General features: G+C 37.6%; 1 protein-coding gene across 1 annotated transcript in view; it reads right to left on the bottom strand.

Moving 5' to 3' along the window:
- Positions 1-16425, bottom strand: part of babam2 (BRISC and BRCA1 A complex member 2) — a 111131-nt gene that overhangs the window by 89271 nt on the left and 5435 nt on the right. The window contains exon 4 of the mRNA XM_006799390.3: positions 5827-5921. Within this exon, the coding sequence (XP_006799453.1) occupies positions 5827-5921 (95 nt within the window). The remainder of the gene's footprint in view (positions 1-5826; positions 5922-16425) is intronic.

The raw sequence follows: 16425 nt of genomic DNA, 5'->3' as shown, positions 1-16425 counted from the left end.
TGGGACATGTGGCCTCTCATCATCCAGCAGGGATATTTAAAGTCTCTTTCATTCATCATCCATTGTGGTTAAAACTCTTGGAAGGGCCTTTCTTAACAATTGCAGAGGTTTTAGGATTACTTTGTTATTGCTGCCTTTGTAGTCCATGTTTGACTTGCTATACCTTCTAAAGGTGGCAAGGCTCCTAGAGTTTCCTCAAGTAAGTACAACAGTCACTAACCTCTGCCAGAGGTCTCTTTTTGTTCAAACGGAACTCAAAGTGCTGCTTGCAATGGATTGCTTGGCCACTGGGGATCTAAGTCTAAAATTTAAAAGTTTTAGGTTACCTTAAAGCTATAGATATCAGATCAGCTTCCAAATTGACGAGGTTAATAATTTGAGACTCCTCTTTGAATGTTGAGATGAAAACTAGGACAAAAGTTAACGATAATGTGCTGTCCATAGCAATAAGTCAGCACTGCCATGTGGATAAAACTGACACGTTTTGGCTAGAAAATAATTTGAGACGTTTCGCCATCAGTTTTTGTGAGTACTTCATGTGACTTTTTGCTGTTTTTAACAGAGTGAAAAGTTAATCCACCCATCTAATTTTGAATGCATGAAGGATCAAAAGCACTGGTGAAAACAGCACAAATTAAAAAGCCCCAAACCTCATGCTTCAAGGGTCTGTAGCTTAAGAGGATAAATGTATATTGGTCCAAGAGATGTGTTATTGTACAAAAGAAAAAAAAAGCATTTCTAAGGAGGTCAGGTGGAAACTTCTCTCAGACTTGACCCTCAGTCGTAAGAGAAGTACAACCTGTCAAGAAAAATGATTGCAAAATTATGTTTTTGGATAAAGTCACCAAACTTTTCAAATGTTTTTACGAGATTTCACTGGTGAGTCTATGTACATGCAGCTTTTGAAATGGTTGATTCATTTAATCTATTTAGATACAACTTTACCCCTTAGGTTTTTAGATGAAAGGTTAAAAGCAAGACGACGAAATGGGACAAGCCTTTAATAAGAGTTAAATTTCTTTTCCATAAAAACATCTTTGGGTGAGTGGACATTTTGAGACTTGCTAGCACTTCACATTAACCAGAGAGCAGGCAATGATTTAAGCATGTATTATCATCACCTCCAAAAGGAAGTTTTAATACATGAAATTGTGGTGATAGGTTATCTTAGGCATGCTTTCACAATGATGTGATCAGGCTAAAACCGTAGTTAAGTAGGAGCCTAATTGTCTAAAAGGAAACATTTTCACTCAAGATTTTAGAATATGTTATGCAGTTTCTAACGTGCATATAATATTACCAAACCTTACTGATCATCTACTGTGTAGCACATGCATTATGTTTTAGTCCTCCCTTTTCTTTTGCAACAACAATACATTTCTCTGTCTAAACAGAAACATGGATAATAAACCTACTCAAGGCCTGGTGACAGCAGGGAAAAACACAAGCCTAAACAGAGAAGCTAATGATACCCTTGACTGGCTGTAAACAAGAGCAATGTGTTGCTGAGACATCAGGAATTCAACCAGCCACTGACAGAGAACCTAAAATTAGCCTAATGTTTACCCCCTGGATAGCAATGGCTAGAAACATAGTCCACTTGAAGTAGAACTCACAAGCACCAAGAAATATTAAGAGACAGTGTCACACAAAAATGTTTAGCTCCTTAGTATAAGTGAAAAGTTATTTATTTTCATAAAAACATGTTACTCTAATGATAAGTCACAGTTTTATATATCAAAATAATATTTTTCAGATAACAATCAGTTATAACAATCTAAATTCCCACGGCCAGACGGTAAATATTCACAAGAGATATGAGGGGGAAATTAATGAACTCCACAGAATCGAGAGTTTTTTAACACCGAGAGGGGGATGTACTTACTGAAAATATAGAGGAAAAAGGAGGGAGTGGGAATCTCAGGCAGAGAAACAGACGAAGGAGGATTATGAAAGCATGAAGTGCAAAACGCAGCAAGACTATAAGTGAGAAAATAAACAAGCAGTGGGCTGCCAAGCACTGGCTCTGCGGAGGTACTTCCCCTTATGTGCACAGCTGGATTTATGAGACAGTGAGCAATACTCCCCTCACTTCTCCCAGACTCTGACACAAGCAGGGGAATTTAGCAGCTCCATGCTAGTCTGCTTCAAAAATAGCAATGGATAACTACCCAGTAGTAGCTACAGAAATGTTTGCACATTTCCAGCTAGCCCTATTGGCATGTCTGTGTTGTGTTTACCATCATCTAATAACCCAACGCAAACATGCCAATAGACATTACTTTTACTGGAATCATTGTACAAGGTCAATGGTTTGATTAGTAGCAATTACCAAAGGCTGTGGAGATGACAGAATTATAGTCATATTCATTTATTTCAGAACACATAAAAAAAACAAAAAAAAAAAAACGGATGCTGCACAGTAGCTGAGCATGGGCCTTATGTAGGTACTGGATCCCTGTTTGGCTTCTTCCTTTTAGGTCAGGGGTGGGCAACTCCAGGCCTCAAGGGCCGGTGTCCCTGCAGGTTTTAGATGTGTCCTTGAACCAACACAGCTGTTTAAATGGCTAAATTAGCTCCTCAACATGTCCTGAAGTTCTCCAGAGGCCTGGTAACGAACTAATCATGTGATTCAGATGTGATGACCCAAGGTGAGATCTAAAACCTGCAGGACACCGGCCCTCGAGGCCTGGAATTGCCCACCCCAGTTTTAGGTCCTTCTCCTTGGCCTCCTCCATTACCTTTTGTTAATGTATTAGGTGTGATTGCGTTGATTGCATCCTATGTTTGGATCACACATTGGTTTTGATCACAAAATCAATTCATCCGGTGTGTTTTGGCAAATTGTTGCTGGGTTCTGTAATCATTTTTAAATTAAAAACAATAAAGCAGCACAAAAGGCATATGGGTGCCTTGAAATTGAGACATGATTACTCAGTTGGTTAAATATTTTTAAACAGAAAATATATTTTTGAATGTCACATACATAAACTGGGACAGTAATATCTGAGTACAAATTAGATCTTGAATTGTTGAATGCCCCAGAAAGAACAACGCTACACTACAGTGAAAAGCTTAATGATAAAGATTTTCTACTAGTGTATTGTAGCCTGCTTTAGCCATGCAAAAACATGATGACATGCACTATACAATGTGATTTACTGTCCACTAGAGACCCTAAGGTCAGAATGATGTAAATTTAATCATCAGAGAGTGTATCTGTAGCTGCGTAGATGTAACCGCGCTGCCAAATTTGCTGTGGCCGTTCAGGCACATTGTCACAATGAGGCACCCTTTTGCCATCTTGCCACAGTGCGAGTCGTTTGGCCTAATATTTTCCTCTAGTTGCCTCAGGAAGTAACAGTAAAACTAGGCTCCAATAGTTTGACCCTGGGGGATGAAATGCACAACCCTGTAAACAAGGAGCATGCCCCCGACTGCGCTCCTGACCCAACAAACCCTCTTCATCTCAGAGCCATGGGCTCTGATAACAGTGGCACAGTGGAAAATTAGTACACTGACCATAATACTTCACGGCATGCCCTGGCACCTGTGAAGCTCAGCCCACATATCAAGGCATTTGCTTGTCTCAAACTGCTCTGTAGCTATAACAGCTGTTTGGTAGTAGACATTCCATGCTCTACCTGGCTAGGTAATAATAATATTACTACTAATAATAAACTTTATTTGTACAGAACTTGTGTAACACACAATTACAAACATAGTAGGTAAACCTCCTGCATCCCACCCACCCTACTCCTGTTCAAGTATTCTATTTGTAAGGGGCAACCAGTCGGTTCAAATCTTGATTGTGTAAGTGTGTGATTTTGCACACTAAAAAACTGAATGTAACTTTGTGATTATATATATATATATATATATATATATATATATATATATATATATATATATATATATATATATATATATATATATATATATATATATATATATATATATATATTAGAAAATAACATAAAAAGACAAAATATTAGACTATCAAACACAGGAAATTAGATTGGTGTAATTATTCCACAATGTAATTCAGGAATGACATGCTAAACCAGTGACCAATCGAGCTGAGATAGAACTAACTGCTTAACTATGTAAATATGAAAATTTCTCTTTTTGCCATGTTTAACATACATTTTCATTTGTTTACAACTAAGTTGGCTGTTATAAGTTTGTGTCAGAAAAAAAAACCTACAGAAAAAAATACTACAGACATTCACTCAAAAGTATGCTAATTATACAGAGTAGACTGTACAGTGTGCTCTATGGGAAATTAGCTGCAACACTTCTGTTTGGAAGGAACAGCCAATGAGAAGAAAGCTGGTTTTAAGTGACAATGCCATTAAAAAAGCAAGGAAATGGGTTTCAGACAGAGCACAAATTGAGAAACTGCACCAAGGGCAGTATGGTATGATGAAATATTATTTTGAACTGTAACTCAAGCTCCTCAAGTTAAAAAAGTTTAAACTTTATTCTTTAAACTTTAAAACTTTTAAACTTTATTCCATAATTTTATTCTGTTCATCTGCACATAGCGATTTCAGTGGGAGAAACATTTTATCACTCATCCAAGTGACCTAAGAAGTGATGAAACTTTTCTCCCACTGAATCAACTTTTTGGGATTTCCTTACTTGGCTGATTGAGCACAGATCAAGACAACTGTAAACACTGCAGCTGCCATTGCCATAACTGAGAAAATAGAGCCTTTATAAGCATTATCAGGATTTTTGCAGATTAGTGCAGTACAGTGATTCTTTACCATCATTGCCCATTCTTTGCTCCAAGCCAGCGATCTTTGGGAAGACATAAGCAGCTTTTGTCGCTTGTATTTTAGTTTCTGAGAAATCTTTTAATGTTTGGGCGACAGAAATTTTAAACTTTCTGGTTTAATTGTGAAACCTTTTAGAATACATGTGCTGTAAAGCACTCTTTCTGTAAAGTTACCCCATGACAGTAAGTCTGACCAAGTATTCATTTGTATCTTTCAAAATCCTTTGGGATTCACTGGAACTTACAGTGATGATGCAATTTTGTGGTGCAACAGCTTTTATTAATATGCAAAACAAACAACCACACCTCATCTGAAACTCCACAATGCTGATGCAATCTGTCCTTGAAAACCAGTTTTCCTGCTAGGCTCAAAACCGTTTGCAGCTGTCCACATACTTCTGTGTTGACATTTTATGGTTAAAAAACAAAAAATGACTTCTTGGAACCATTTTCAAAGAGGAAAATTACTGACAATTAAACAAAACATGACTGAACAAATACCAAGAATTTCCAGGTAAATTTCCAGGAAGAAGAGCATTCACATGAATCTAATAAAACTTTAAATCTGTCCATCTAAAAAGAAGTACCCTCTTTATGAAAAAGGGCACATTATAAACATGGACAGTACATTTTCATTTGTTCAGACTAGCCTTCCAGTGAATCACAGATTCACAGAGATGATCAGATGTACAGATAAACAGCAAGTCAAAACAATTATAAGACGTGTAATCACTACAACAGCTAAGGCTCAAGATCCACAGAAAATACATAGTGTTTGTTTGCTTTTCTAAAATTTAGATGTACTATGAACTAAACCTCTCCTGGCCACTTCAGTCAATAAGGTTGTGACCATCCACCATTTGAAGAAAATGGGTCCTATATTTGACATGCAGAATTAATAAAAATGAATCAGAGGTGGATTTAGCAAATGCATGTTGTGGTGTGGAGCAGATGTGGTGATAAAGACTGTACTCACTGGAAAATTATAAAAACAACCTTTCCGTCTATTAATTAAACACTTCACATTCTTCCATTCTACTCACTGGTAGTTCAGAGGGTTCAGGGAGAAACTCAACATCTTCTCCAAAAATAAAATCTGGAGGCAATTCTGGATAGCGTGCATTGAATATGATATCCCCTGGAAGAAAAGAGAAGAACGCATTATTACTCGTTTTATTACAACAAATCTGAAATGTTTGCTTGTATTGCAGTAAGTGTTGTAAACAGCCACAATTTACCAAGGAAGTGACTGAGCTTTGATCACATATAAGATCATTTCCATTCAGTTTTAATCAAAGTTGACTTGCTCTAAACAAATAATTAAAAAAGAAAAAAAAACAATGCATCAATCTTCTATATTCTGTCTGGTATTATGAAATGAAAGTATTTTTGAAGCATTACTGAAACCAGGAAATTGTGGTGGTTGTGTGGTTTTACTAGTTGCACTAAGCACACAGTGTGCATTTAAGCTCTAGTGTCTTGCAGTTTAAGTGCCTTAAATACATGTGCATGTGAAGTGCCTTAAAAACACTTCACATGCACCCTTGCAACCATTAAAAACCTTGGCACACCAGCACATTAACAAAAGTTTTAAGATTATGCATTTTAATTGCATATTTAATTTAAATTCCATATCATGTACCCCATATGATAAACCACACACTAAAAAAAACTTCAGGCAATACATCATCTTAAGTTTTTTTTTCTTTTGGTAAATGACAACCAGCTGAATGACAGTGCAAGCTGAATGACACATCCCATATTAAAAATAGCAATTACTTGTAATAATAACTCTATATTAGACATGTTTTGGTGAGTGATTAGCAACCTGCAACCCTGATGCTAAAATATGCAGTTCCCTTAATTCCTATGGGGACTGACTTGATGAGCCAATCCCTAGAAACTCTCATGTTAAAATGATCAATTTTACAGGACAAATAAGAATAAACATCTTCACAGCCTGCTGCAAAACACTATTTTGAACTTTACGGTTAGTTTACCCATTTATATGGGATTTTCCTTAAATTTAAAATTGGGCATAGCAGCTTTGATTGACAGGTGTGTTGGTATGGCCAGCTGTAGCGGATAGCTTTTGTGTTTGAGCCTTCAAATAATTTTAATGCAACTATCTGAAAGCAGTTTACTCTTCTGGCACTTGTAGTAACACATCATTAATGTAGTTGGTATTTCAGTTCTGGTGAGTGGCATTCTTCTTCTATGCATGTTCTTTGGTGATTACCACTCTTAATGAGCAAAGGCAAGGCAACTTTCAAATGTACAGTAAGCAAAGAATCACTCTGCACACTCCTGTCCTATTACAATGATTAACTCAGATACCCACTGCACTCATTGTGTCACAGCTTTGCTATTCTACCATGAAGCTACATAAAACACCTACAAGTATGCAATTAACCTTTAGACACATGAACTTAAAAAAAACTTTAAATATTACTCATATAACCAGTAGAATAAATGTAGGTGCACACAACAGCAATAAATTCTAGATTTAAAAAAAAAGATTATTTTTGCTTAAAGTAAAAAGGGAGAAAAACAAAATATTTCAGTAGAAAACATTATGTTTAATTTTTCTGAACTTATAGTGTTATATTCATCTTCTTTTGCCTGCTCCATTTCTAACTTTGCATGCAAACTTGCTCCACCCAAGCTGACGTCCATCTGACATACAAATCTTGCTGTTTCTCCTGGTAACTCCAAATGAAACTCTAAGCATCTTCATCTCTTCCAGCTCCAGCTTCCTGTCTTTTTGGCTACGTTCACACTGCAGGTCTTAATGCTCAATTCCGATTTTTTGATCAAATCCAATTTTTTTGTCTGCGTGTTCACACTACAAATAAAATGCGACAGCAAACGCGCTCTAGTGTGAACGCTCAAAGCGGCCCGCATGCGCAAAAGAAGACGTCAAACACAACGCGCTCTGTTCAGACCCAGACTAAACAGTATTGTTTGACAGATGGCCGTTAATATAAAGACTTCGGACTTTACTCTTTCCCAATTTTTGCTTTAAGTTATTTTGTTATTTACATAATAATGTAAATAACCTAATAACGATCCTTATTGCTGTTTTAGAGAGGAGCTTCAAAGGATAGTTGCAGATTTCTGTCAGAATCTGCAGATTATACAGTACAAATAAAATGTTCACGTTGTCTTCCCAACAGTTTCACTGACATCTACGCTGGATGGCCAGGAAGCGTTCGCGATGTCTTCTCCGGCGCTGATAATTGGCGTCTGTCTCGTGTCAGTGACGTAAAAGACAGATTTAATGCGACATGACCGTTCAAACAGCAGTCGCTTTCTAAAACATCAGATATGTATCAGATTCAGTACCACGTGCGAAAGTGACCCAGGTCGGATTTGAAAATATCGGATTTGTGCCGTTCACACTGTCATACCATGATCGGATATGGGTCGCATAGGGACAAAAAAAAATCGGATTTGATGCGCTTTCGCCTGCAGTGTGAACGTAGCCTTTGTCACTGCCACCAACTCCAAACCATACATCACTGCAAGTTTTGCTTCTGTCTTGTAAAGCTTCCCTTTCAGTCTTGCAGCAATCCTTCTGTCACACTGTCCACTCCACCCTGCCTGTACTCTTCTTCACCTCTCATGGCCTGACCACTGCTTTGGATGGTTGACCCCACATATTTACTGTAAACGACATTAGCATATTCAGACTCTTTGGGTTCATTACGTCTTATACATGTACTCGCCCATTTTCTGTTTAATAACTTTATTTAAAATTATTACTAACATATTGAGATAAAAATATAAAAATATAAGCGCACACTGGAAATGGCCCTCACTGAGGGCTCACATAACAAAGCTTGGTTCACAATGTTCTTAAATTACGTTACACAACTCTATTTGTGTGCTGCAAGACGTCCTGTTCTGCTTTTTTTTTTTTTTTGTTCCACGCAGCAACAGCAAGAAGAGGCAAACACACACATGTGGAAGTATTTTTCCAGTGGAGAAGAGTCAAACGAGGAAACGAGAGGTTGTGTCGTAAACCAGCTCCAAACCACTGGAAGCTTGACAGAAAAACTGCTGGCGTGGTTCCAGAGGGAAATGAGGGTCTTGGAAGAGCAGACTTCACAGGTTATAGAGGCTTTTGTATGATGTTTTCTTCATACATCCTTAGACAGCAAGAAGAAGCTTCACTCAAACGTGACTGCATAATGCACCTTCTCTCCAAATCTTATTCAGACAGATGTTTTATTGAAGTCAGAAGGGTACAATGTGTACAACTACAAAGCAGTACCAGCCATGTCGGTCACGTGGAAGAGGCTGGGTTTATATTGATAGTGATTAGCTGTGTACAGAGTGTGCCATGCCAAGCAGATCCATCGACCAATCTGCAGCTCTGCATCCTTGATTAGACAAACCTCTTTCCTGAGGCCAAAACACAGGAAAGTATAACAGCTGCGTGCCACGCCAGAATACCCGTGCCAGTTTTCTTTTTCTTTGTTCAGATTGCTGCTTTCTGTCTCCATTAATTTCTGTTTAACTTTAAATACAATTCAAACGAAAATGAAATATAAATGAACAAAGTGGTGAAGGTGTTAGGGGACACGGGGTCATCCATGAGAGAATAAGGTCGACTTAAAAAAAATTAAGTTGGAGGATCTCCGGGTCTTGTTCGTGAGCGGAGGAGGAGAGTGAAGCGGGGACTGGATTGGTGTAGTGTCTGCAGTAATGCGAAAGCTGTACTGTCTGCTGAACTATGGCAAATACTGGTCAGTCTACATTCCTGTCATCACCTATGGCCACCAACTATGGCTAGTGAAAAAAAGAACATGATGACTGAAGATATAATCAAAGGAAAAAGGAGCTTTCTATTGAAGAGCTCAGTCATGTAGGAAGACCTCAAAACAGACGAGCTGCTGCTCCTCCATACTGAAAGAAGTCAACTGGTGGGTCTGATATCTGACTCGGATGCCCTCTGGATGCCTCCTTAGTGACATGCATCAGGCATGTGCATTTCATGGGAGACTGAGCCAGACCAGAGACACAGTGGTGACATAACGTCTCTCAGCTGATTTGTGAATGCTTTGCTGTCCGCTCAAAAAAGATGTCGTTTTTTCACAACATAGACATTTTTTCCTTCATTTTCATACTATAAGTTTCATTTTTACACACATTTTTACTTTAGGAGGTTCAAGAAGGAGTTTGGGTTTAAATAAAACCTTTCATACATTTCACGTCATGCACATAATCACCAGAGGGTTACTTCATCAGTCAATCAGTGATTACTCTGTTATGGCGAATTGGGTCCATGGCACAGCATTTTGGGGGAATTCTGGTGAAAAAATGTTTTGTGGACTAACGAAGCTGACATTAAATAACCTGGGAAGGAAGCCAACAACATGTATGATCTAAACATATCACTACATACCGCTATGAAAACATCATTATGACAGCAAAGTATGGTTCCAGGCTGCTTAGCTGGCTCTGGATATCGTTAACTCCCCACCATCAGCTAGAAAACAAATCCCCAGATATCTGACATTTATGCCAGAAATCATCATAGAAAGGGGACCTCTTCTGCTTATTTATAGCCCCACAGTTTTATTCCTTACTCCACTAGAGTAGCTTTGCATGAGTCCTAGTTCAAAATAATCATTATTTCATACTGGGCCTTCGCACAGCCACTTAGTTTGTCTGAAAGGAATACCCCATCTTTATGACATCATACAGAACCGAATGCGGAGAAAACAGTCTAAACAGTCTGTCTAGAACAGTTTAAACACAGTGTTTAATGCACAGGTTACTTGTATATACTTTGACCTGATTATCTTTAACTTTGGACATGTTTAATTTGAGCAACCAACACTGGAACCGAATAAATATCAGAGAAAATAAGGAAAAGAAAGGGCTCATTTAGTTTTTTTTCCACCTGCACTGGGACTGTTTAAACTTTCAAGCAACAGAGTAGGGTTATTTAAGAGCTGAGCTGTATATTTATATATGTTTCTACAAGGAACTTGTCAATCTGCTGCTCCTACAGCTTTTAAATTTTTTTTTTACCTCTGAAATATATGTATGTTTTTAACTTGTGATTCTCGTTACAACATGTTTTGCAGTGAACCACAGCTAACAGAGCTAGAATAGCAAGATATATAGCTGCACAAGCCTCGAGGCTAACCCTGACTTTTCTGAATAAAAATGATTAAAAATCATAATTAATGACATTTCAGCATTTCAGAATATTAGACTATACAAACAAAACAGTCTAGGTATAACAAACACAAACATAGACATTAAAATAAAGCATACCTGTATAAAATACAAATGACCTCAAGTTATTTCAGTTAGTAAGTAAGTAGCGTAATCTATCCATCTGAGGGTTAAAGGGTGTGTTCAATAAAAACACAAATGCATAATTATGGGTGTGTTTGTGTATACTTGGGGCTTAAATGAAGATAACATTTTAAATCACATTTTAAAAAGGAGTAATGCAGAAAACCTTGTCATGCCAAAGGATTCATGTTCAAGGTTCCTCCTATGACTTTATTTAACTTTGAAGAAGTCTATATCTTGTACCACTATGTGCCTTTATTGCTGGCTTGTTGGGGGTGCGGATATGTCATGTTTTTTTTTAAACTTCTGTTTCTCGAGAGACAATCCTTTAACGTCACTAAAATATAAGTTAAAGCAACACAATCCATGAGTCTAGCCACAACATCTTTATATAGCTCATAACCATTTCTGCCAGAACAGTTCTTTTTTTGCAGATTATGCAAAATAAGAAAAACCTACTTCCTCTGTCTGGAGAAAATGTGGCCTTGCCAGGAGAACAAAATAGTAACTATGATCAAACTTAAGATGCGCACTGCGGAACTTTTTGTACATGAAATCTTGACAAATTGATAAATACAATATCAGTCTTTCCACAAATGTGGAACCCTTTTATTTATTACTAGGAGTTTTACAATAAGGGGACTCCTAATAATGCTTTGAAAACAACTCTAAAATGTGTAGGCATCTGTTCAAAGAAAATGTTGATAAGTCATCAGCCACAGCTTCACCAATCAAGCTGACATATCTGGCTTGTGTTATGTCTGTATCTTTGAAGTGGGTGAGAATATCAGCTGTAAAACCTGTTGAGAGATTTAGATCAATGTGAATGCAAAAAATATTCAAGTTATCCTGATAACTATGTTTTTTACAAGTTCTGTTACTTCAACACATTTAATTTGTTAGGCTCCAGTCACAGTCAATGCAAGCAAGCACCAATACGTTTTGAATTTACTATTACTATCACACTGACTGATTTTCTCCCTCGGGCTCTGGAGAGAAAGCTTGTGATGTGGCAATTTGATTGAGGAGTGAGCGGCTCTTCCAGTAAAAGCTCAGTGGCACAAATAGCAGCATGTTTTATTGGTGTTATTTCATTACCATCATGAGAAAAATTGCCATCTTGTTTTTGTAGTTAAGAAATTCCTGTGGTTGCCTTTGGTCTTAGTGCCTGCTCAGTAGCCGCAATTACAAAACCCACCTATGGCACTGTGTATTAAAGTGACACACAATGTTTACGAGGCATTTTTACTTGCAAGCCCAACCAAACTGACTAAAAGTCTTCCACATCATTTTAATTTCAATTTGATTTTTGGTTTTATATAATGTCAGTTCACAACAGGGGCTAAATATCACTAAAAGAGAGAACCCCAGTGACTTGATAGTGAGGAGGACAAACTCCCTTCTAACAGTTAGAGACCTATGGCAGAACCGGACTCAGGGAGAATCAGCCATCAGACTCCTTTTCCTCTCATCGGAGGAATGGGAAGGAAAAGAAGGGAAAATTAAGGAGCATAAAGAGACAAACAGCAAACTTTGAGAGAGAAGAGAAACTAATGAGTAGGATTTGGAATCTCCCAATGTAACTTCAGGTAACTCTGGGTTTACTGGATTATGAAGGGGGTTCACTTCCTTTTGGGCCAGGATAACTTAGGTACAGACCAGTTCTCTTCTGGAGCAGCTTATACTCAAGATAAGAGACCAAGATGTACAAAATCACTACATCAAAATACGCACTTAGCTTTCATGTTGCATCTGTTCAACTGCTCGCCAACTAAAATGTCTAATGAGCCAATCAAGGCAACAACTTGTAGGCATAGTTGAGATTGCATTCTGAATTGCAAATAAGCATCAGAATGGCAACGAAAAATCTTTTAGGTGACTTTCAATGCGACAGAGGCTCATCTGAATATTTCACAAAATGTTACTGAGCTTTTTCCACATAACCATCACTAGGTTTTATATTGGATTCAGAAAAGAGAAAAAATATCCAGTGAGCAGAAAGATTCTGTGCAAAAATACCTTCTTGATGACACAGTTCAAAGAAGAATGGGCAGACTGCTTTGAGCTGACAGTAAGTAACTCAAATAACCACTCATTACAACCAAGGTATGCAGAAGAGCACCTCTCAATGCATCGAACCTTGAATCAGATGGTCTACAACAGCAGACAACCACACTCCTGTCAGCTAAAAACAGGAAACTGAGGCAACAATTCATATTGGCTCAACAAAATTGGACAGTAGAAGAAACTCTTGCCTGGTCTAATGAATCTTTATTTCTGCTGCAACATTGGAACAGCAGGGTCCAAATAATTTGTGTAAACATTACAGTATGGCTCCATCCTGCCTTAAATCAACAGTTCAGGATGGTGCTGGTTGTCTAATGGTGTGAGGGATAGATTTTGGCACACGTTTGGGCCTCTTAGTACCAGGTGAACGTTACTTAAATATCACAATCTGAGTATTATTGCTCATCTCCTTGTGGCCAAAGTGTACCCATCTTTGTGATGGCTCCTTGCCATTACTGTACTTAAACGGCCTCCACAGTCACCAGAACTCAATCCCATTTTTGGAATGTGGTGGCACAGGAGATTCACACCATGAATTTGCAGCCATTGTCACTGTCAAAGAATGTGTCCAGCTCCTTATTGAATCTGTCCCAGTACAAGCGAGGTGTACCTAAAGTAAACAGTAAGTGCAGATGCTTAGGAATAATTTTACTGGTAAAAGCTTTATTCATATGGAAGCACTTCACCACAACAGTCAATTAAATGGGGGTTTACTTTACAGGGAAATTTGCTGTGCCAGAGTTGCAGCTGAACCCATCTTGCACGGCATTAGAATATATAAGCAACACATTAATTTAATGTAATTAGACATTACATTAATTAGTATTCAATTCTCAATGCAAAAAAAATGCAATTATAGTCAGATCTTCCAGTGTTTAGTACTTTAGCACTTAAACTGCACACACATTCCTATGGGATGTTTTATATCAGAATATAGCTTACAAACTGTGCAGCCTTTCCTAACACACAGTCTCACACTGCTGCTTTGAATAGCTGGTGTTATGTGTTTAACCTCTCCAGATTTTTCTAACATTTTTTTCCTTTTGTAAAATTCACTGCTTCTCTCTTTCTTTGTAAAACTTGCTGCTCTGCTGCCAAGAGACTTCTCCATGTTTTTGATTGGTCATACGCTGCCAATTCTGCCTTTTTCATGCAAACACTGCTCATAACTCACAGTTACACTGGGAAACCCTGGGCTGACTTGTTGAAGTGATAACCACCCTTGTGTGACTGCTTGCCCTGATTGCTGATCTTCCAACAAGTGAATCCAGATAAGGAAGAGATGTCCTGGGTTTTTTGACCTTGCTTTGTACTTACAGTCTAAATTTGAAAAAAAAATGCTGAGTGAATCATGGGAAGTCTCCCTGCTAAGCATATAGCAGTTTTACAGTACCTTTATTTAGCTTATGTGCATAGATATGGTTACTTTGAAAATGATATTGATATGATATCACATATGGCCTTAAATGATGTTTCACTGCCTGTTAGACAAAAGTGCAGCTTTCAACTCTAATAACGGTTGAATTACATCTTTTTCTTTTAAATAAAACTGTTCCAGTGAAGATGTTCTCTTTCCAAAGTGCAGGCCAATTGCTCTAGACACTGAATATATTAACCTTCGCACAGATGGTGGCCTGCAAATTGAAATCATGCCAGTGGTTTAGAGTATAAAGAACACTTAAATGTTTTAAGAAATGAAGTAAAAATGGGCTAAATCATGCAATCAAAGAGATTAGACTTTAATCTGCTGAATTTAAGACATTGTGAATGCAACTTTCAATCCATTTCACATCCAGTTTGTTAATTCTAACTCCATTTTGTACACAAAACAACTCTCACTTTTTATTTAATTTTTTTTTTCCTTTTGTTTTTAACGTTGATTGCAAGGAACAGACCTGATAATTATAATTATTCCCCAAATGACACCCTCTTGCAACCACTCGACTGATGAAATGTTTTTTTCGAGTAGTAATTATACAGTCAGTATTGTGCAAAAAGTCTAAATGACTGGTGTATGTAAGATTCAGTGACTAGATTAGTTTTGTAAGGGCCAAAATAGCTCAACACAAATGCAGGAAAATCAACTTTGTTAATTTGTTTTTGTGCTGGGTTCATTGCTGTAATGGTTTTGAGTGTCACTGTTAAAGTACAGGTCTAGTATTGTCTCAATATAACTGTCATAATGACCGATAGATGTCTTCTTTAGGGATCACGTATTATAGCGTGTTCAGGGCCAATACCCACAATAAAAAATTAAATTTGCTGTCATTCCTATCCTGCTTCATTCCTATTGATTTCTATATCTTAGTGGTAAATAACCTGGATCATTGATCACGTTATTATTGTATTTGTCTTGGAATGTGTGCTTTTGTACACTGCATTTTTATGTGTTCACAAACCGCACTGTTCCTATTCAATTATTTTTCAATGCTATAAGCTTTCATGTGACTTTTTAAGCCATTATCTACAGATGCTGAATCTGTCACTTTCACATGACAGATCACTATGCATAATAAATAAGGAGCCCTGGCCCTTAATTAAAATCAACAAACAGCAGCAATTAACGTGACAGCATCAGAGCATCTCGTGACCCTCCTACGTTTATTGAGAGGCAGAACTGCTAGTTTACGCCTGCTAATTTTCTTTGTTTCTTGCCCTGTTACCATTAGCTTGGTCTATTTTCCAGTGTGCTGATAGTTTGTGTTTCTTCTTCTTACTTTATGGAGGACAGCGGCATCTGTTACAGAGCCTCTGTAAAGCAGACGGCTAGTTTTTCCTGTTAGTTTAGACGTTACTACTACTCCAGATAGCTTGACTGCAAGGCACCGAGGTGTAGCCTTAGCTTACCTTTAACTTTACGTTACAGCAACAAAGTGACAAATTATTATTTAACAGTTAAGTGTAATGGGGAAACTTTGCATGCTAGTCGCTGATGAAATAGAGCACTATTACGGTGCTGTAACTTAGCAGTAGCAGATGATTGTGAGGATTATTGGAACTTTAACTGTGAATCACAACCTATACTTTAACATTTTTATTTTTTCAATTTGTGTTTAAATTTCATTGTCTTTTTTTAAACTCACTGTACAAACATCCATTTGTGAAGGCAACTGACTCATAGTTCCCAGTCTCAAACATCTGCACTAATGCCTCCTCAGGCTGGTTGTGTTGACAAATCTAATCATTATGATCAAAGACTAAAATAAAAAGTAAACACACCAGCCACTTCATTAGGTACACCTGTTTGTTAGCATAAATAT

Source organism: Neolamprologus brichardi, chromosome 19, assembly GCF_056152115.1.
Source record: "Neolamprologus brichardi isolate AB-2024 chromosome 19, ASM5615211v1, whole genome shotgun sequence".
Lineage (NCBI taxonomy): Eukaryota > Metazoa > Chordata > Actinopteri > Cichliformes > Cichlidae > Neolamprologus > Neolamprologus brichardi.
This window is presented reverse-complemented; position numbering and strand designations above follow the sequence as displayed.